This window comes from Phyllobates terribilis, unplaced genomic scaffold (genome assembly GCF_046119375.1).
Source record: "Phyllobates terribilis strain yellow unplaced genomic scaffold, ASM4611937v1 Scaffold_2__4_contigs__length_985480577, whole genome shotgun sequence".
NCBI lineage: Eukaryota > Metazoa > Chordata > Amphibia > Anura > Dendrobatidae > Phyllobates > Phyllobates terribilis.
The window spans coordinates 391098562-391120160 of NW_027362762.1; the positions used below are offsets into that span (position 1 = coordinate 391098562).

The 21599-nt window shown below is 46.1% G+C and overlaps 1 protein-coding gene across 5 annotated transcripts in view; it reads left to right on the top strand.

Moving 5' to 3' along the window:
* Positions 1-21599, top strand: part of AFF3 (ALF transcription elongation factor 3) — a 563963-nt gene that overhangs the window by 336875 nt on the left and 205489 nt on the right. For all 5 annotated transcript variants that reach the window (XM_073664860.1, XM_073664861.1, XM_073664864.1 and 2 more), the window contains one exon: positions 18820-18856. In XM_073664860.1, the coding sequence (XP_073520961.1) occupies positions 18820-18856 (37 nt within the window). The remainder of the gene's footprint in view (positions 1-18819; positions 18857-21599) is intronic.

A 21599-nucleotide genomic window follows, 5' to 3' on the forward strand; every position in this document is an offset into this window, starting at 1 on the left:
TGTGTTAGTTGTGTCTTCTGAGCAGTTTGTCAGCTTTTGGACACCTTTGAAGGTGTTTTCTATGTGTTTCTATGTGTTTTTGTTTGCCTGCCATTGGTTTTAACGGTGTTCGAAGGTGTTCGACGAACAGTTCGACGAACAGTTCGGCGAACAGTTCGGCGAACACACGGGTGTTCGACGAACCGAACCGAACTCGAACACTACGGGGGTGGCTCAACACTAGTGCGTTGTCAAAATATTAAAACAGTAAGCATATGACTTTTAAAAGGATTACACAATAGATCTAAAGTACATAAGTACTAAGCCTGCATGAACCAATCTGCATCACAACTAACATCTTAATCCTTTCTGTGTGGGGGTGTAATAATGCATTAGCAGCGAGAGTGCATTTCCGCAGCACAATGTACTATTACAGTCCTGAGCGTTTAGAAACAGGATTGTAGTTGCCAGACATTTCCAGAAAAAATTCTGATCACCAGAGGATGATGGAGTTGGATGATCCATTTGTAATAGCAAAAAGAAAATAAATATTCCATAAAATTAATATGTTCTTCTGTAAATTCATTTTTTTAATCTGTGTTCAGAGATGTTTAAGATATTGTCTGGGCTTGTAATATCAGTGACCAATCCAATATTATCACATTGGTTAGGGTCTGACACCTTGCAGTCCAACTGATCCACAGTTACTGCAGCTCTGACAGCGGCGGGATGCACACTTCAAACAGAGCTGAACAGCACAGCTCCATACAATGTGTAGAAGCTGCTCCTGAGTCAAACAGGTCAGCTCCCATTTAAGAGAATGGAGGTTTATCTGCAATTTTTGGCAGCAGCCACTAGATATACAGTGGGGAATGTAAGTATTTCATACACTGCCGATTTTGCAAGTTTTCCCACCTACAAAGAATGGAGAGGTCTGTAATTTAGGTACACTTCACCTGTGAGAGACAGAATCTAAAAAAAATCTAGAAAATCACATTGTATGATTTTTACAAAATTAATTTGCATTTCATTGCATGAAATAAGTATTTGATACAATAGAAAAACAGAACTTAATATTTGGTACAGAAACCTTTGTTTGCAATTACTTATTTTCCCCACTCTATAACAGAGCCAAGGAGAGCAGATCGGCAGGGGTGCTGGATGTTGAACCCCACCAATCTGACATTGGTCACCTACTCTAAAACTAGGTCATCAGCATTCTATGCCTTGACAACACCTTTAAATTATAGACATTTGCATTTCCCCATAACATTAATAAAAAATAAAATCTATATTGTAATTATCTTTTTCTGCAAATACCCCATGATGCAAACTAATTCAAATTAAATGGTAAAAATATCTAAAAAAAATGCACGTCTATACAAGTTGCCTCACAAAATTACAAAAATAAAAGAATTATAGAATGTAATGACTAGTGTTGAGCATTCCGATACTGTAATATCAGGTATCGGCCGATATTCGCGGTATCGAAGTTCCGATATTTTTAGAATATCGAATACCGGAATCGGAAGTTCCTATAATGCCTGCTCTCTGCAGTGTCTCTGAAGGATGACAAGCTGGATGGCAGCGCTCAGCTGCGATCCAGCCTGTCATCAGAATGCCATCCCAGCGTGAGAGAATTCTCCTGATTGTTTAAAAGCCGGCGGGCGGTAAAAAGCCGCCGGCTTTTAAACAATCACACAGCCCCATACTGCTTCCCCGCAGCCTCCCACCCCGATTCTCCGCTCCCCTCGCCACCTCCCATCCCGATCGTAAGTTAGGACCGGGCGGGGAGCACAGCACCAAGGAGCGGGGAGCGAAGGACCAGGGCGGGGAAGCCGGCAGTGAAAAGACTTCATTGCCGGCTTTCCCGTTCTGTGCTGCGCTTTCCCGCCGGTTATTTCAAATGAACAGCTGAGGTATCAGGTGATGCTGATCAGCTGTTCATTTGAAGTAGCCGCGGTGCCCTCAGAGAGTTCATGTGAGTTCATGCTTGACTGCATTGCATGAACTCACATGAACTTTCCCACAGCCGCTCAGGTCAGCCACACCTCCCAGACCATCAGACCCGTCATGATTAGTGTGTGCGTGCAGGCAGACATAGGCCGATGTGACACTACCACTCCCATCGCCCTATGTCTGTCCCCCGTCCACTCGTGCCAGCAGGATCAGCCCGATGGGAGCAGTAGTTCCCATCAGCCTGATCCTGCTATTTAAACTGCCCCATGTGTTATTCTTGCCCCTATACGTGTTTTTTTAGGCCCCCATATATTTTTTTTGTTTTTGGTCCCCAATAAATTTTAAATACATGTCATTGGTGGCCAGTGGTTACCTAAAATAAATTAGTTTATACATTACCTGTCCCCGCCGATCGCCACCTAAAATAAAGTAAAAAAATAAAAAACTACACCTATACTCACCTAGACACCTAATTCCCCGAAGCCATCGATCTCCTGTAATAAAATATAAAATAATAAACCACAACCTTATCCTTACCCCTTCGTAGTAGTCCACGAGTGTCCCACGAAGATCTCCAGTTTAGAGGAGCCACATAGAATGTGACCGCTCTGAACCGCTGCCGCCGCTAGAATGACTGGGCCGTAAAGCAGCCCCATCATTGCATAAGCGGGTTCGCCGGAGTTCAGGCAACGCTGCTCCGGTCTTATAGACGCCCATCATTACTAACCTGGGCTTCATGGCAGCTGGTGCTGATGACGCGCCCCCTGGGCCTGTGTTGTGCAGGGGAACCCGGAACCGGGCCTGTTGTAGAATGCTGGGGGTTGTAGTCTCCGTGTGGCTGTGACCCGGTCCGTGCCCAGGGTGGTCAAACCAGTGGCAGTCTATTTGTATTGTAATAAGTGTCCGACTACGCCACCCGTGGATTGCGGTCAGTGGGGACCGCCGCTGCGCTGCCGACCGCTGAGGCTGATGTTGGTTGCGCAGCCGAGTATGGGATAACTCCCCACGGGAGGAGTAATTGCCTCAGGGCAGCTAATGTGAGAGATGATGGGAGTGATGGTGTGAGGGTCCCAGTGCTGATGGTGCTGGTGCGACAAGGAATCACAGAGACGTGTGGTGCAGTTCAGGGTCTTTACTGATGGTACAAGGCAGACCCTCCCGGGAGTACTGGCTAGTATAAGGGGCCTGGTCAGTCTGTGAGCAAGCAGGAGTTCCCCTGGCCAGGTGGAGTTGTAGGCCTCCCCTTTAATCTGCACTCTTCCTGGCTACCTTGCTGTCAGCGGTTACAAGTAGCCCACGTCCCTGAGTATACCGTGTGGTGCTCACCCGTATGGCTGGTGACTTGGGGCCTTCTGTTAGCCTCCGCTCCTGGATGGCGGCGCTGGTCCCTTCTCTGTGACTGAGCCTCCGGGCTTCTATGGCCAGAGGACCTGGAATCCCCTGCCGGCTGGTTTCTGCTGCTGGGTGTAGATCAGTCCCCACAGCCTCGGACTCCTGTGTCCGGCTTTAGTGTCTTCGTCCAGGGCGAACTCTGCTCAGCTCCAGCCCCTGGACTTCAGCTACTGCTCCTACAGAGCTCCTGTTCTTGCTTTCCCTCTCCAGACTCTGTCTGCTTGTTCTGCAGGCTCTGTCTAACCTAATCCCGCCCCAGACCCAGTTTATAAGGGCAGATTCCTCCCCTCCCAGGTCTGGGTGGGCCGTGTTGCATGTTTAGGGATCCTGACCAGAGAAACCTCCCACTTGCTCTCAGACATAATATCTCTATTACTGTGGCAACCAGACCCCTGGGGTGTCACATTCCCCCCTAGTAAATTTTAGTACTACGGGACTAAACACATTTTTAAAGAAACATAAATACAAGGTATAACAATAACAAGACAACATATTTACAAGAAGCTTTAGTCTGTAGAGGTCACGGCGTTTCCGTGACCGGGTGTCCATATCACCCAAGGTGAAGTTTATGAAACAAAGGGGTGTCCATGTCACCCAACAAGGCAAAGTCTTGGCACAGAACAGGGGACCTGTCCAAAGCAAACCCCTTGCGTTGTCCTTGGGCGTGGCTGCAAGGGTAGACTAACTACTTTGGGCCGCAAGGAGGCCACGCCAGACAGGTTTTCTCTTCCGCGGCCGTCTTCACAAGAGGCACCAAGGTGCAACTATCTACAAAACTGTTCCGGTTATCCAGTGTCCATAACCTGTTAGTCCAAATAAATCTGCAGGGTAACTGAGAAACATAATTAGTAACAGGCAACAAACATAAACCATAAACATTTTTCAATAAACAGTCAACTTTACAGTGCATTGGTTTAGATTCTCCAGCGAGCGGGCATCTGACCTCTAGTGACTCTAGTGGACCTATTGAGCTCACTAACTGGGTCTGCACTACAGGGTGTAGGGGATTTGATGGGCAAGCTGGGCAGCTTTCTGCGCACTCTTTGGCTCACTAGGGGCACAGCAGGCTCACTACTAGCAGAGGGTTGATCCTCCTGTACTGCTGGTGTGGACTCTTCTGCCTCTTGGGCCAGCTGCTCTTCCAGCTCTACCGGTTCCTCTGTAGGCACTTGCGGGGCTGGCTGGAGAAAGGTGAGGACGGGTACCACGACAGCGCCGTTCACTTGTGTCCAAGACCGGGGGAAGTCTCCGAGTACGGTACTGATCATTTCTTCCCTTTCCTCTGCGGGTTGAGGGTTTTCTTGATCTTCTTCAGAGCTTTGCAGCTGCTCGGGACACTTCTTCAGGTGGTCTCTGGAGACAATGGCTATGGTTTCTCCTCCATCCTTACTGATTACGCAGATTTTTGGGTTCTCATGGCTTGATGGCAGTACGGTGTACGGGTCCTTCTCCCACTGGTCGTCCAACTTGTGGAGCCGCCTCTTCCTCTTCAAGACCTGCTCTCCAGGTACCAGGGGAACAGCGGGAGCATACTGGTTATAAGCCTTCTCTTGCCTTTCTCTAGCTTGAGACAGACTTCGCTCGACGCTCTACTGTACTTTCCGATACTGCTGCTGCCGTTCTGTATCCCAGTCTGCCTCTGGCGAGGTGTCCTCAGGCGTCAGGACTCCCATATCCAGGTCAATAGGCAGCTTACCAGGTCTTGCTCTCATTAGGTAAGCCGGGGTACAGTTGGTGGAACCTACAGGGATATGGTTATACAGGTCCACCAGATCGGGCAGTTTCTCAGGCCACAGACTGCGTTCTTCCAGGGGCAATGTTTTTAGCAGATCTATCACCACCTGGTTCATCTTCTCGCAGAGTCCATTGGTTTGAGGGTGATAGGGCGTTGTTCTTATCTTCTTGCAGCCATACAGGTTGCAGAACTCCTGGAAGACCTCCGCTTCGAAGGCTGGTCCTTGGTCTGTCAACACTTGGTCCGGGTACCCGTGTGGACGGCAGAAGTGCTGCTGGAAGGCTCTAGCTGCTGTTTGAGCCGTTAAGTCCTTGACCGGGACCACCACCAGGAACCGGGAGTAATGATCTACGATTGTGAGGGCGTAGACATACCCAGATCTGCTTGGAGCCAGTTTCACATGGTCCAGGGCTACCAGTTCCAGTGGCTGTCTGGTGATGATGGGCTGCAAGGGAGTCTTCTGGCTAGCATGGTCCTTTCTTCTCAGGTGGCACGGGCCACAGTCTCTGCACCACCTCTCGATGGCTCCTCTCATGCCTACCCAGTAGAACCATTCACGCAACAAGAACTCCAGCTTCTTCCATCCAAAATGCCCTGCTCCGTTGTGGTATGCCTCCAGAACCATAGCCGCGTCTCGTCTTGGGACCACTACCTGCCAGGTCAACTCATGTGTTCGAGAGTTAACTATTCTCCGGCACAGCTTCTCCCTGTAGAGGAACAGCTTACTTTTCTCCTTCCACAGTTGCTTGGTCTCCTCCGGAGCATCTGGGTCAAGACGGGCATCGGCCTGGGTCAGCATTTCCTTCACCAAATGGACTGCGGGATCACTGTCTTGCGTCTCCGCCCAGTTGTAGTGGGGCAAGGGATTGAACGTCACGGAGCGCCTGTCCTTCACACGGTGGGAATACAGGGTAATCCCATGACGGTGGAACGCAGGGAGCTCAACTTCTTCCAGATCTTCTGGATCTTCCCCTACGTCCGGTAAGTTCGGCATTCTAGACAGGGCATCCGCGTTGGCATTTGATCGTCCTGCCCGGTATTTGATGGTGAATTCAAAGTTGGACAGGCGGGCCATCCATCTCTGTTCCAGGGCACCGAGCCTTGCAGTATCCAGGTGTGTCATCGGGTTGTTATCCGTGTACACGGTGAATTTGGAGGAGGCAAGGTAATGCTTGAAACGTTCGGTCACTGCCCACACTACTGCCAGGAACTCCAGCTTGAATGAGCTATAATTCTCAGGGTTCCTCTCCGTGGGCCGTAGCTTTCGGCTGGCGTAAGCTATTACCCGTTCTTTCCCTTGCTGGATCTGGGACAGTACGGCTCCTAGCCCGATGTTGCTTGCGTCCGTGTGGAGGATAAAGGGCTGGCTGTAGTCTGGATATGCCAGGATTTCATCCCCCGTGAGGGCCATCTTCAGCTGGCAGAAGGACTCCTCTTCCAGCTTTTCCCACCTGAAGGGCGGCTTCTGGTTTTTGGCTTTCCGAGATTGACTTATCAGGAGGTCCTGCATAGGGGCTGCCATTTTGGTGAAACCGGGAATGAATCTTCGGTAGTAGCCTACCAACCCGAGGAACTGCCGCACTTCCTTTATGCTGGAGGGTCTTGGCCAGTCCTTAATCACAGTGATCTTATCAGGGTCGGGAGCCACTCCGTCAGCACTCACCACATGTCCCAGGTACTGCACCTTTGGTTTCAGGAGGTGACACTTGGAGGGTTTCACCTTTAGGCCGTAATTCGCCAGAGCTTCGAACACTTCTGCCAGGTGTTTCAGGTGGTCCTCGTAGGTCTTGGAATAGACGATGACATCGTCCAGGTATAACAGGACCGTCTCGAAGTTCCGGTGTCCCAGACAGCATTCCATCAACCGTTGGAAGGTTCCTGGTGCGTTGCAGAGCCCGAACGGCATGCAGTTAAATTCACTGAGACCCATCGGGGTGGTGAATGCGGTCTTCTCCCGGTCCGCCTCTGCTACAGGAACCTGCCAGTACCCGCTAGTGAGATCCAAAGTAGAGAAGAAGTTAGCAGATTTTAATGCAGCTAAGGACTCTTCTATCCTTGGTAACGGGTACGCATCTTTGTGTGTGATACAGTTGACCTTCCTGTAGTCTACACACATTCTCATGGTGTTGTCTTTCTTTTTCACTAAGACTAGTGGAGCTGCCCAGGGGCTACAGCTGTCCCTGATTACCCCAGCCTCCTTCATGTCTCTAAGCATCCCCTTGGCGTGTTGGTAGTGTGCCGGGGGTACGGGTCGGTATCTCTCCTTTATGGGAGGATGGTCTCCCGTGGGGATGTGGTGTTCTACCCCCTTTACTCACCCGAAGTCTAGCGGGTGTTTACTAAACACTCTCTCGTACTCTCGAACCACCCGATAGACTCCCTGTTTCTGGTGTGAGGGAGTGGAGTCAGTACCCAAATGCAGTTGCTGACACCAGTCCTCCATTGGTTTCTTAGAGCCGTTACCTTCCTCTGGTTGAGATGGAGGCAAGGGTTCCACGGCCTGTACAGAATTCTGGTTTATGGTGAACAATTTTGCTAGCGTGGCATACCGGGGCAGGTGTACTTCTCTCTCCCCGATATTTATGATGCGAATGGGCACCCTCCCATGGCGTACATCGACCACCCCCCGTGCTGTCAAAATGGTGGGCCTACTGTCTGAGTAGACGGGTTCTACCATTGCTTGGTAGTCTCTACCTCTTAGACCAATAGCTGCCCGGCACCAAATCATCATCTCACTTTTTGGGGGCATGGCAATAGGGAACGGGTCACACATTCTCACGTTACCTATCTCACCACCAGATAGTTCCACCTGTTGCCGCTTCATCAGTGCCCGGATCTCTTTTTGGAGCACACGCTGCTGGCCGGAACTGGCGTTCTTGGCAACCTGCTGTAAAATGAGAATCACCTCTGCAAGACAATTTTCAATCACATTAGTTCCCAAGGTTATTCTAGGGTGACTCTCATGACGGTCTATGTCCACTATTATCAGTCCTTGTGCCGCCAGTTCGACTTTACCGATCTTAATGGTCATCTCTTTGAATCCCACCTGCGGCACGGGCTGACCATTGCTGGCGATGATACTCAGGTCGTCATCTGGGTAGCGGGTTATGTCCGAGTCATTCCAGTACTGTTTAAAGAGCACGTACGGGATGGTGGTCACCTGTGACCCAGTGTCTAGTAGGGCACTCATAGCAATGCCATCCAGTACCACAGGCAAGATTGGACGTCCCCCTACGTATTTATCACGCCAGTTCGATGGGCCTGATGATCTTATGCCTGGGGGTTGGCCCTCTACCCCAGGTTGTGCCCGTTTAAATGACAGTACCTTGCCACATGTCCGGGTTGATTGCAGCGGCGGCAGATGGGTCGTCCATCCTCGTTGTATCTGTCGCTGGGTCTTCCTCTGGCCGGTGGGGTCCTCCTCAGTCGGCGCCACGGGACGTCCTCCGGTCCGGATGCCAGCTGGATCTTTCCTGGAGAAGAGACCTGTAAAGACTGCACAGTTCTGGTTAGCGCGGCAACGCTCTTAGTCAGCTCTTGGACCTGATGGTGCAGGTCTGTAGCCGGGTCACTGTTTAAAGCCTGCGCATCAGCTCCCACAGGCTCTGCAGACAAGGGCGCCGTCCCCTGGTGGTAAGTGATAGCAGGGCGCCTGTGGGTCACAGCGCCACCTGGTGCCGGTTCTCGGTGCACCCGGATGGCTCTGTCCTTGAACTGTGCAAAGTCCAGGTCAGGGTCCTGTAAGGCCATTGCCCGCAACTGGGTCCGGTGGGCATTGCACAGTAGAGCCTCAATAAATTGTTCAGTCAACAGCTTATCTTCATTTCCCACGCTGTCAGGGTCTGCCTGCTTAATGGCTCTCAGGGCCTCTTGTAGGTTTAAAGCATAGTCTCTTATACTCTCATGTGCCCGCTGTTTGCACCCGTAAAATCGGAGCTTTATTTCGGCTGAGGTGCGGGTGTCAAATGTGTCTTTCAGCCGGGCTAGTATTTCTCTGACAGTCCTCTTCCTCCCAGGTGGCCAGGACTTTACCTCCCTTTGGGCTGCCCCGATTAATTGGGCCACCAGGATGCTCACTTTTTGCTCTTCTGTGAGGGGGTACACCTGGAAGAGGCTATCCAGTCTTTCTCTAAAGTCATTTAGAGTATGTGACTCCCCTGAGTACTGGGGTAGCCAGGTTGCCCCCGGGATATAGGGCATGGTGAATGGCATGACTGCTGCAGCGGTTGCGCTGGCAGTGGCTGTGGCAGTGGAACTCCCCTCGGTGTCCGACATCCTCCTTCCCCCCTAGTGGACCGTGGCCTACCTTGCGATGCTCTTCTTCCGTAGGCCGCGGCTCCGCAGTCGATCGTCGGGGTTGAGGACCTGGCGTCGCGCTCCGATGACGTCAGCGTCGCTCTTCCTCCCTTCCAGGACCTTGCACAGCGTCAGAGCGTGGGGCGGAGCTTCGGATCTCGCGCGCTTTCGGCGTCCACGCCCCTCTTCTTCCCGTGCGGCGTCCCGAAGATGGCGTCCGAAGGCGGGAAGCAGCTGCGGATGGCGGGAAGAAGCAGAAGACGGCGGGAAACGGTCCAAGATGGCGTCTGATGGCGGGAATCGGCTCCGGATGGCGGGAAACGACTCCGGACGGCGGGAAACTTCACCACAGGTAAGTATAAAAGTCTCTTTTTCAGGCACGCAGTACCCGGTGGTTGCGGGCACGAAATCCTGCCGACTACGCTAAAGTTGACGCGCCCCCTGGGCCTGTGTTGTGCAGGGGAACCCGGAACCGGGCCTGTTGTAGAATGCTGGGGGTTGTAGTCTCCGTGTGGCGGTGACCCGGTCCGTGCCCAGGGTGGTCAAACCAGTGGCAGTCTATTTGTATTGTAATAAGTGTCCGACTACGCCACCCGTGGATTGCGGTCAGTGGGGACCGCCGCTGCGCTGCCGACCGCTGAGGCTGATGTTGGTTGCGCAGCCGAGTATGGGATAACTCCCCACGGGAGGAGTAATTGCCTCAGGGCAGCTAATGTGAGAGATGATGGGAGTGATGGTGTGAGGGTCCCAGTGCTGATGGTGCTGGTGCGACAAGGAATCACAGAGATGTGTGGTGCAGTTCAGGGTCTTTACTGATGGTACAAGGCATACCCTCCCGGGAGTACTGGCTAGTATAAGGGGCCTGGTCAGTCTGCGAGCAAGCAGGAGTTCCCCTGGCCAGGTGGAGTTGTAGGCCTCCCCGTTAATCTGCACTCTTCCTGGCTACCTTGCTGTCAGCGGTTACAAGTAGCCCACGTCCCTGAGTATACCGTGTGGTGCTCACCCGTATGGCTGGTGACTTGGGGCCTTCTGTTAGCCTCCGCTCCTGGATGGCGGCGCTGATCCCTTCTCTGTGACTGAGCCTCCGGGCTTCTATGGCCAGAGGACCTGGAATCCCCTGCCGGCTGGTTTCTGCTGCTGGGTGTAGATCAGTCCCCACAGCCTCGGACTCCTGTGTCCGGCTTTAGTGTCTTCGTCCAGGGCGAACTCTGCTCAGCTCCAGCCCCTGGACTTCAGCTACTGCTCCTACAGAGCTCCTGTTCTTGCTTTCCCTCTCCAGACTCTGTCTGCTTGTTCTGCAGGCTCTGTCTAACCTAATCCCGCCCCAGACCCAGTTTATAAGGGCAGATTCCTCCCCTCCCAGGTCTGGGTGGGCCGTGTTGCATGTTTAGGGATCCTGACCAGAGAAACCTCCCACTTGCTCTCAGACATAATATCTCTATTACTGTGGCAACCAGACCCCTGGGGTGTCACACTGACATGAACCCAAACCCTATTACCCCCTGCCACCGCACCAGGGCAGCGTGGAAGAGCGAGGCTAAGTGCCAGAATTGGCGCATCCTATGGATGCGCCATTTCTGGGGCGGCTGACGGCTGGTGTTTCTAGCCTGGGAGGGGGCCAATATTCATGGCACCCTTCCTGGGCTATTAATATCAGCCCCCAGCTGTCTGCCTAGCCTTTGCTAGCTATTAAAATAGGGGGGACCCCACGTCATTTTTTTGGGGGGTCTCCCATTTTAATAGCTAGTAAAGGCTAGATATTCAGCTGGGGGCTGATATTAGTAGCCTGGGAAGCTCCGTGGGTATTACCCTCTTCCCAGGCTTCAAACATCTGCCCCAGCTGTCTGCTTAACCTCCGCTAGAGACTAAAATTACGGGGAACCCCATGCCAATTTTTTCTTTAATAAATCCTTTATTTTAACACTAAATGACAAGTACAGTAACCAACACTATCACTGTACTTATTATATATGTGACTGACATGTTTCTATCTATGTAATCTATGTGTGATGCTCTATCTTTCTGTTATAAATTTTCGGGTATCACTGCTGAATTGCCGGCCGGCTTTTTTAAAGAGACGGTGCATGAAAACACTAATATTTTTTTAAATAAATCCTTTACACTAAATGACAAGTACAGTAATCAACACTGTCACTGTACTTATTATATATGTGACTGACATGTTTCTATCTATCTAATCTATGTGTGAAGCTCTATTCTTTCTGTTATAAATTGTCGGGTACCGGTGTATGCCGCTGCTGAATTGCCGGCTTTTCATGTTTCACTGTGAGCACTGTTCCCATCGATTTGGCCAACCACCTCCCCCAATACATTCTACATTATTGTTAGTCGTTTTCCTTCATGTAGAATTAACCTACAAGGAAAGAAAGGGTTTATTTTCATTCCGATATTTGTGTCCCATTGACTTGCATTGGTTTCCGGTATCGGAATCGGCGATATCCGATACTTTTTGGGTATCGGCCCGATCCAATCCGATCCGATATTTCCTGATATCGGAAGGTATCGCTCAACACTAGTAATGACACAAAACAAATAAATATCTAGCAGGGTGTTTGACACTTTTCATAATATTATGTTTTTGTCTTTCAGAATTTGTTTTGGTTTGGGTATTCAAAATTTGCAAAGATATAGTACACCCTAAGGCAGGTCTTAAGGTCTAATCTATAATAAAGTTTATCTAGTTGTGCTTAAGTAAAAATTTGTGTATAAATTTGTGTTGTAATCAATTTCCTAGCTGACAGACACATAAATATAATGCTAACAGTTTAATTAATAGACATTGTTTGGGTCATATGAAGTATTGTTCATGCGGAATACATCAATACCATAGAGCAAAGGATGTTTGCATTCAATTTTAAAATAGTTCACAAAGCAAAGTCTTTTAAAAATATGTGTTCACTGTGTTCAATTAGATACCTTGTTCTTTAAAGGGGGTTTCCCACAAACAAAAGTTCATTTTAATCAATAGATCTTGGAATAATAATAACTTCCACAATTGAATGTATTTAAATAAAATGTTCCTGTGCTGAGATAATCTTATAAATGTTCCCCTGCTGTGTACTGTGTAATGGCTGTGTCTGACCATACAGGAACATGGTCTGATCATATTACATCTCCTGGGCAGGGGAGGAAGCAACAGAGTATACAGACACTACAGCATGGGATCACAGCTGTTTCTATCTTTGAAGTAAATCATTGTTTAAAAACAGGCAGTGAAATGTTTTATCTCACAGAAAGAATCAGCTGTGATCCCGTGCTGTCCTGTCTATATATTATTTTGCTTCCTCCCTGCCCAGGAGATGTAGTATGATCAGACCATGTTCCTGTACGGTCAGACACAGCCATTACACAGTACACAGCAGGGACACATTGATAAGATTATCTCAGCACAGGAATATTTTATTTAAACATAACGGGTACTAGCGCCATTATGTTTTTGAATTAGGTTCTAATTTGCAAGAGGAAACAGTGTAAAGCATGTGTAAGCAGGTGCAAGAATGCAGTGGCACAGAAAATACCAACTCAGTGGTACAGTAAAACAAACCATTATTTATTAACTATGTACCGTTCAGTAAGTCAAGATACAATATCAAATAGAAGACAATTAGCAAACTACTGGCAATGAAATACAACGGTTCTTGAGATTTTCCTTTGCCCTTGTGATTACTATCTGTCCCTAACACAGTCCATATAGCCCTTGCCACTGCCCTATAAAATAATAAACCCGGTACTACTGCACTTAGAAGTGAGACACCGATAGGTTAGTCGTCGACTAAGAATTCCCCAGCTCTCCCTAATACAGATAACCGCTATCTAGTATATGAAACACAAACTGATTTACTAATATCAAATTCATCCAAACTATAAGCTTGGTAGATACATTATGTATCACATGGTCACGAGCCTCAAACATGACCATAATAATAAATCCACATGGACACTCCATCACTAATGATTACTATAACTAACTGGGAGTACAAGTCCACTGATATATAATTCATCCCAAAAAAATATTTATTGGTAAATACAAAAAATATAGGCTATATTACATAATATAAAAAAGTCCATCACAGAGACACAGGTGTTTGTGGCTGCAGATCCACAATAGAGTAAAAGACACACGTAATGTACATCCACAATGTAAAAAGGTAAAAGAACCTCCTGGATATGGATATTACTATATCAATGACCAAGTGCCACTATGGTCAAAACAGTGAACAGAAGTGAAACCACTAGTTCCCGTATTCATAAATGGACAATAAGTAAACTGCTAGTGCATAAGAGGAATATTATTCCTCTTCCCAGTGAATCAATTTAAATAGGTCTGTAGCCCCATTGATCATTGAGAAAAGGCCGTCCCTAAGTACAGGTGCTCACTGCACCCTTGGCATGCCCAGACACGTAAATGCGCCTTCCATTCTGCTTGTTTTCCATTCATCTATACCCTTCTTTGGCTCTATAAATCCACAGCTGTCAATCAAAATAGAGGGGGTGGAGATAGAAGGAAGACAAGTAGATGGGAAGGTGCACTTAAATGTTTGGCCTCGCCAAGTGCATCAAGAGCCTGAACTCAGCTTGAACAGTCATTCTGTGCTGACAGACTCCTTGTAAAGTAATGTACAATGTTTCTAGCATACAGAATACCATTTTCGTCTTTTTCCTCTTGCGTCAGCCATGGTGCTGCTGCTTTCTATGCAGAATCAGAATTGTTTCCGCTATTGCTGTTGATAATATTGTCCCGTGTTACTTCCCCTGCAGAAGTCTTTTTATATAGGTAGCAAAGCTATGGCAAAGGCTTTGCTCCCCTCCTGACAAGTAGTACATAAATCTATTTCTATTGGCTGCTCTGCGGTGTACATAGGATCACTCTGCAGAGAGACTTGGCGTAGAGAAAGTAGCAGAGCATGGTGTGTACTAGCACTCCGCTTATTAGATGGAGATCAGAGCTGTATTAACCAATGACACACAGTGCAAAGTGCCTCTGACCACTGGAGCCCTAGGGCATAGATAACAGTGCCTCAGCAAAATGAAATGGACAGGCCCCTAGTCCCATGGGGCCCCTAAGCTTTAGCCCAATTAGCCTTATTAATAATATTATGGCCCTGAAGAAGATGAATATTGCGACGCACTGTGAACACTAGGTGGCACCATACTATGTACTGTAAGTAAAGTTCCCTCTGCATCATTTATTACAACCTGAAAATGGCAAATCTTGTTCATGCTTTTGCGATCCATACAAGGAATGTGACGTATTATAGCAGGAGAACCCTTTTAACCCCTGTTAGTGATTATACTGCTGAATTTCCTAAATGATTATTTCTGTATAGCCCTGGGGCCTCCACCTGACTGCTCTCTACATGATCCAGATTTTGATCTTTGAATAAAGCAAGCTGATGGAATTACACAACATTTATATGTTGTTTAAATGAGACTGTAAATTCCAAAGGCTTTTCTCTCATTTAACACCATTAAATCCATCATTAAGCGATTCAGTGAACAGCAGTTGCATTTAATGCCGCCCTCCAGCATTAACACAGGTACTTGACTGTGCTAATATTGCTATATTTGTAGCTGCTGTAAATTATGCTTAGGTAAGCTAGAACTGCATGAATTGATTGCTGTGTCAATAGTAATAGAGTCTCTCATTAAAGCAAGAATCTGCAACTTCTGTTTCCAATAACGGATTTGTTTCAATCGAAAACAAGAAGTACAAAGTCTAGCCTGTATTAAGTACAATAATGATTTTCATTACTTTAATTTACCACTTGTGTCTATAGAGCTAAAATTGATGGTTTAATATATACGTTCACTCCAGGAGAAGTTTTGCCTGTTTTATTAACTTTTATCACTTTCTTATAGACTTGTCTGGCTAAGGTGAGCCTGCTTTTGTCAGCTTATTGTGGCCTTAAAGGGGTTGTCCCATGAACAAAGTACATTTTAATCCATAGATCTTGGAATAAAAATAATTTCCATAATTGGATGTGTTCTAAAGAAAAAATCCTGTGCTGAGATAATCTTATCAATGTGTCCCTGCTGTGTACTGTGTAATGGCTGTGTCTGATCCTGCAGGAACATGATCTTGTCATACCACATCTCCTGGGCAGGAGAGGAAGCAAAACAGTATACAGACATTACAGCAGGAGATCACAGCTGATTCTGTTAGGTAAAGTATTTGCTGCTTTTTAAAAAAACAAAACATGTTTCACCTCAGAGAAATATTCAGCTGCAATTCCATGCTGTCTTTTCTGTATACTCTCTTTTGTGTCCTCCCCTGCCCAGGAGCTGTGGTATGATCAGACCATGTTCCTGTATGGTCAGACACAGCCATTACACAGTACACAGCAGGGACACATTTATAAGATTATCTCAGCACAGGAACATTTTCTTTGACATATCCAATTTTGGGACTTATTTTTATTCTAAGATCTGTTGATTAAAATGTACTTTGTTCAAGGGAAAGCCCTTTAATAATAAAACTGCAAAACAGCCAGATCTAAAGACCATTTCAGTTTATGCTGTTGTGGTCCGTACTTTGCAACAATTTTAAAATAAGTCTTAAAGGGTTATTCTTATCCCAGTCATGAAGATTGGAACATCACTTTAGATGGACCTGCTACCTTGAGAATGTAATCCAAATTGCAGGCACAATGTTATAGAACAGAACACTGGTGGACACAGACAGAAAAGGGCCCCGGTGCAAGAAGAACAATAAATGGGCCCTTTACAGCCCAAGAGCTCCTAAAAATGTAAAATTACACCTGCTTCCATTTAAGGCCTATTTTCACCATAACATCTGTCTCTATGAACCTGCCTTAAGTGGCTGAAGCTACAGAAACATGCTGCATTTCACTTACACTGTGCTGAGGTCTAACAGGTGTCTGCGCAGTTTAGAATCTTGGACTACTATTTTCCTGATATTGCCATCTGAAATCACATTGGCATATGATGACTACTGGGATTGTAGTATTGTTTCAAATGCCAGTTTTACATATAAGCATCTCCCGTAACAACGAGGCTGTCAGTAGGCCCTATACATTAACCAAAGTTAGATTGTTGTTGACAGCAAAGCAACCTTATAAGCCCTTAAAGTTTTTTCCCACTAGTGTAATTAGAGCCTATCAACCACTTTTAAAATGGGTATTTTCAAGTGTGCACGTTATACTCTATATATGGCAGTGATACCCAACTCCAGTCCTAAAGAGCCACCAACAGATCATGTTTTCAGGATTTCCTTAGTATTTCACAGGTGATGGAATTATCATCTGGGCAATACTAAGGAAATCCTAAAAACACAATCTGTTGATGGCTCTTTGGGACTGGAGTTGGGTAATGCGGATATGGTATAGCAGTTGACTTCCCATTCATTGGGGGTCTGGCCTCTGTGACCTCCACCGATCATGAGAACTGGGGCTCTTAAGAGTCCCATGTGAATGAAGTGGTGGTTGATCCATTCATACTTTATGTAATTGCTGAAGACCAACCAAGCACAGCACTTGGCTAACTCTGATGGCCCCATTAAGAATGAATAGAGCTGCAGTGCACATGTTCAGACTCCGCTCCATTCACACAGGGGTTCATGGGATGGTTGATAGTTCCAGCAAGTTGGGCCCCTAGCTGTCAGAAAGTTATCTTGTATCCCATGTGTAATGCCAGTGATGCACTACTCTGCCACAGATCAAACACAGGGAGTGTGCTAGTATTATCACTTCACTAAGGCAGGAATAAAAGTAAAAGAAAATGTAGTTCGTGATGCCAGGGTGCACTGTATTAACTTGTGTTTCTTGATGTGATGTTATGTTGTGCACCCGATAGTCCAGAAAACAGAGCGACGGATAGGCTATTGGTAAACTTTACTTCTTGCAAACAAATACAGGTAAATCCAGACAGATGATAAAGCAGAGTTTCTATTTTAATGCAGCAAGCACAGTTACTTTCCACTATGATAATGCAGATACACAAATGGTGCAGTGACTCCTGAGTCCTCGCTTCTGCTTATCTGTACAGTCCTTATGTAATACGGGATACTTTAGATGCAGCGACACAGACAGGGCAGCCAATACAGGGTTAATAAACAGGGGAAGTTTATAATAACAGTGTCAATCTCCACGCAGGGAGTAAATATGGGGGAAAACAAGGGAAGTAGCAGATAAAAGTCTTTAACTGACAGTTCACAGTTTAACTAGATATAGCAGAGTAAAACCGGTTGTAATCGACAGTTTTTACACTTAGCTGACTCTTATCCTCCACAAGGCAGTTGCCAGCTGATGCCGGTGTTGATTTCTTCAGGCTTCCCCGCCCAAACAATGCTCCATCTTCTGGCGGTAGCGGGCGGTCTCCGGTTTTATCTGCTGAGCCCCTAGTCCATAACACGGCACCTCACGTGCTCGGCTCCACAGACCCTGCGTCTCTTCTCCCTCTAGTCGGCTTGACTCCTCCGGTCCACTGCACTCGGCTCTTGCTCCAAGTACTGGAGCCAGGAGCCTGGACCCTCTCACATTGCTCTCCTGAGCGGGGCTCTGCTCTCGCTTTCCCGCGCAAAAGTCCTCGTCTCTCCCTCTCTCTAGCCACGCCACCAGTTTTCCAATCACCTGACCTCCCAGCTCTCACTCTGGACATGCCCCCAGCTTCCCAGTCACCTGACTCCTGTGCTGGAAGTCTGTCTTCCCCCTGCAACCAGAGGTACGGCCCCGGCAGTTCCGGATCCCTTGTTCTGAAAGTACTTACACCCCGGTCTTCCCTCTTACACTTATCACACAGCTGATTGCTGCTGTGACTGGTTTCTCATACACCAGAGATCTGAGCTTCCATACCTGTTCCTCAGCTTCCAGGCAAGACCAGACACCACACAATGTCTCCTCCTCTCTCCTTCTCTCTGAGCATACACTGCACTAAGCTCAGGACCTTGTCATGTTGTCTAACCATGTGACCTTATTGTTATATATGGAAAGCAGGGCTAATTCATTAACTCTTAGTAATCTGATAGCAGAACACAATAAGTACATCACTCTCTGCATATATAAACCATTCTGTGTACTGGATCCTCATGTACATTATCTGCAAAGGGAAATATAAACATTGTGCAAACATAATTAGGTAGCTGCTGGCTCTGCTACATCTTAAAGGTACATACACATACACTTTGGGGCATTACACATGGATAGGGGATAGCGTCCAGACTTGAGAATACCCCTTTACTGGAAGAAAAAAACCTAGTTCCACTGTTTTGTTCTAAACAAGACCATTTTTTTCTTTTCCTCAGACTGAAATGTTCATCCTAATTGGGAGAGAAGAGCAATGTAGAAATGAATTTGATTTCCCTACTGCACCTACCCTCTCCAATCCCACATGTTAGAGAATTACCACATGTGCATAATAGACAGACGGACATTATATAAATATATATTCATACAAGTAATGTATTGTGCTTTGTTTTGCAGGATGATCTATATAGCAGCACAGGATTTTGCAGTCAAAGTAAGAAACTTTTTTCTTATTTCTCTTTCATGGCATATGTTATGATCAGGTAGACAGCAGATGTTCTGAGCTTGATATGAATTACTACAAAAAAAGAAGTGACTGCAAATACTGGCACATTTGTAATATACCATTTCATGTTAAAGGGAAATTATGTGAAATCTGGTCTGTCAAATTTTTAAAGGGAATCTGTCACCCCCTGGGCGATATCAGACCTCTACTATGGCCATACAGGGTATAGAAAAGTAAATCTATACATACCTGTATGGCCCATAGCAGAGGTCTGATTGCAGAGAAAAGTGCTTTAATCAATTCTTTTTTTCCACAGGCTTGATGTCCTCTGGGCTATCCCCGCCTATGTGCTTATTATTCCTCTAAATCCCTGCCTATATGCTTAATTATCATATTCCCCCCTCCCCTGTACGTCACAGGGCACTGTGACGTGCACTGTGCTCCCTGACTTCCCGGGCATGCGCAAAGCGCCGCTCACATAGAGCTCGCATAGAGCGCGCTTTGCTTCATCTCGGCCCCGTCTACCTGTGCTCTGCGCCGCAGGTTTCTATTGCGCAGGCGCCGGAAAGTGACAGTGACTCAAAGTGACACAAGCCAAGCCTGTGGAAAAAAGAATTGATTAAAGTGTTTATCTCTGCAATCAGACCTCTGCTATGGGCCAGGTAAGTATAGATTTACTTTTCTATCACCTGTATGCCCATAGTAGAGGTCTGATATCGCCCAGGGGGGTGACAGATTCACTTTAATACAGAATGCGAGCCATATCCTGATATGCGGGAATATATACCAAAATGTTTCAGAACAGCTTTTATAAAGGGAATAGAATTCCAAGGTACTTTTTTTCCACTGAACCTGGCATATGCGTTAGCAGACTATTTCAATCAAAGACATTTGTGGCATCCTTTGGAGATACTATTAATGTAAGTGATGGGAATACCCACTTAATGTCAGGTTATACACATCAGTACAATGTAGTAAATTAGGTGAAGGGTATGCGCACCCTTGTCATGGATCAAATATAGTAAGCAGCCTTGAATGTTGACTGATTTCTGTCATGCCTATTCTATTTTCAAGTTCTGATTTTTCTGACACACTTGCTTGTGAAATTACATGGAATCAGTGGTTGGTCCTATTCTCTCATTCTTCCCCTCAGTTCATAAAGCCAATAGATTACCCATAATCTTATTGAGGTTCAATGACAGTCTTTTGAAAAGAATGTAATAAGATCTAATTTAAACCCTTGAGAAACTAATGGAAAAAGCCATATGCTAGACTCTAGAGCATGGGATGAATGCTTTCTGCATTTTAGGTGTAGGTGACCCATCAAGGATTGATGAAATCTTGATGATCCAATTAAGCCACGAATTGCTGCAATTTTCAACAGTGTGACATGTACAGGTGAATCATGTGCTTCGCCTTTTCATACAGCGAGGCGAAAAATTCTAATGCAAAGCCGTAACAATTTAAAGTAAGACAAGGTACTGCAGGTAATAAAAAAAATCCCCTAAAATATAAATAATTATGAATCCATTTAAAAACAACCGCAAACAATACTTGACAATATGAAATATAGAAAAGCACACTATAGAGAGGAGATATGTCGACTAATCTGTAGACAGGGAAATTCCAGTATCAAATGTAAACACTTCAAATCCCTAGTCTAAAGTCCTACCTGACTTCGGAGGTTGACACCCTAGATAAACGCAATATGGCGTCCCCACTCAATGTAATTACACCCTGGGCTACCTTATAGGTGTTGATACTGTTATCGTAAACATTTATACTTTGCTTAATTTTTTAGACAATTCATATATCTTTGATCATTTTGTATTTTAATATTAGCTTTATAAGTGTTATTCGTAAAAGCAAATTACATAAGGCGTAACTAATATAGAGCTGTCTTTGTATTAAAGCCTTCCTTTGTTTCTGAAAGTATAGTAAACTAGATATAGCCAGTCTCTAAGGAATTTATCAGAATACATAATTTATGACTTTGTTATTTCCAACTTGGATATCTTCATTTTTAGGTAATGTAATGTAAGCCATTCCCACTTTCCTTATCTTTGTGGTTTGTAATAAAAACTTGTGACCAGGCATCTGTGGACACATACAGAATTTGTTGTATTCTATTGTCTCCGATCGATGATTTGATCAAAACTGGCAAACGTGTGAAACCTTTTGAGTTTCCCCTAAAACTTTCCATATAGTTTTCTCCATCAATACTTATGCATACAAAGTCACTAGGTTTAACCAGAACCATGAAGAGGATAGATGTGCACATTTAAATAAACCCAAACAACAAAGGTAACAGTAATCCCTTAGTAAGTAAGTATGTATCAATGATTCCACATATGGGCATATGATCAGTTGGATAAATCAACAACAAATACAAATAATTATCATCTATAGATGAGGAAATCACTAACGTGTATATTGCAGATCCCTAGTGTGGGATCCTGCCTAGCTGTGGAGGATGGCACCCTAAATGCATGCAAATAGCGCTCCCACTCAACATGGTCTGTCCCTGTTACACCCTAGGTTACCTATTAGGTTGTAATAGTTGTACAAAGAAACCTATAGGTGTGACCAAAGCACACCTAACACTGTGGGGCCAGGAAAAAACACCTTGAGAATTTATACATATGCAAGTTTATGTCCTCACTTAAGAAATACTTAGGGTACAGTATATCGGAGTACAAGTGATTGACAGATACATAAAACATATTGATAA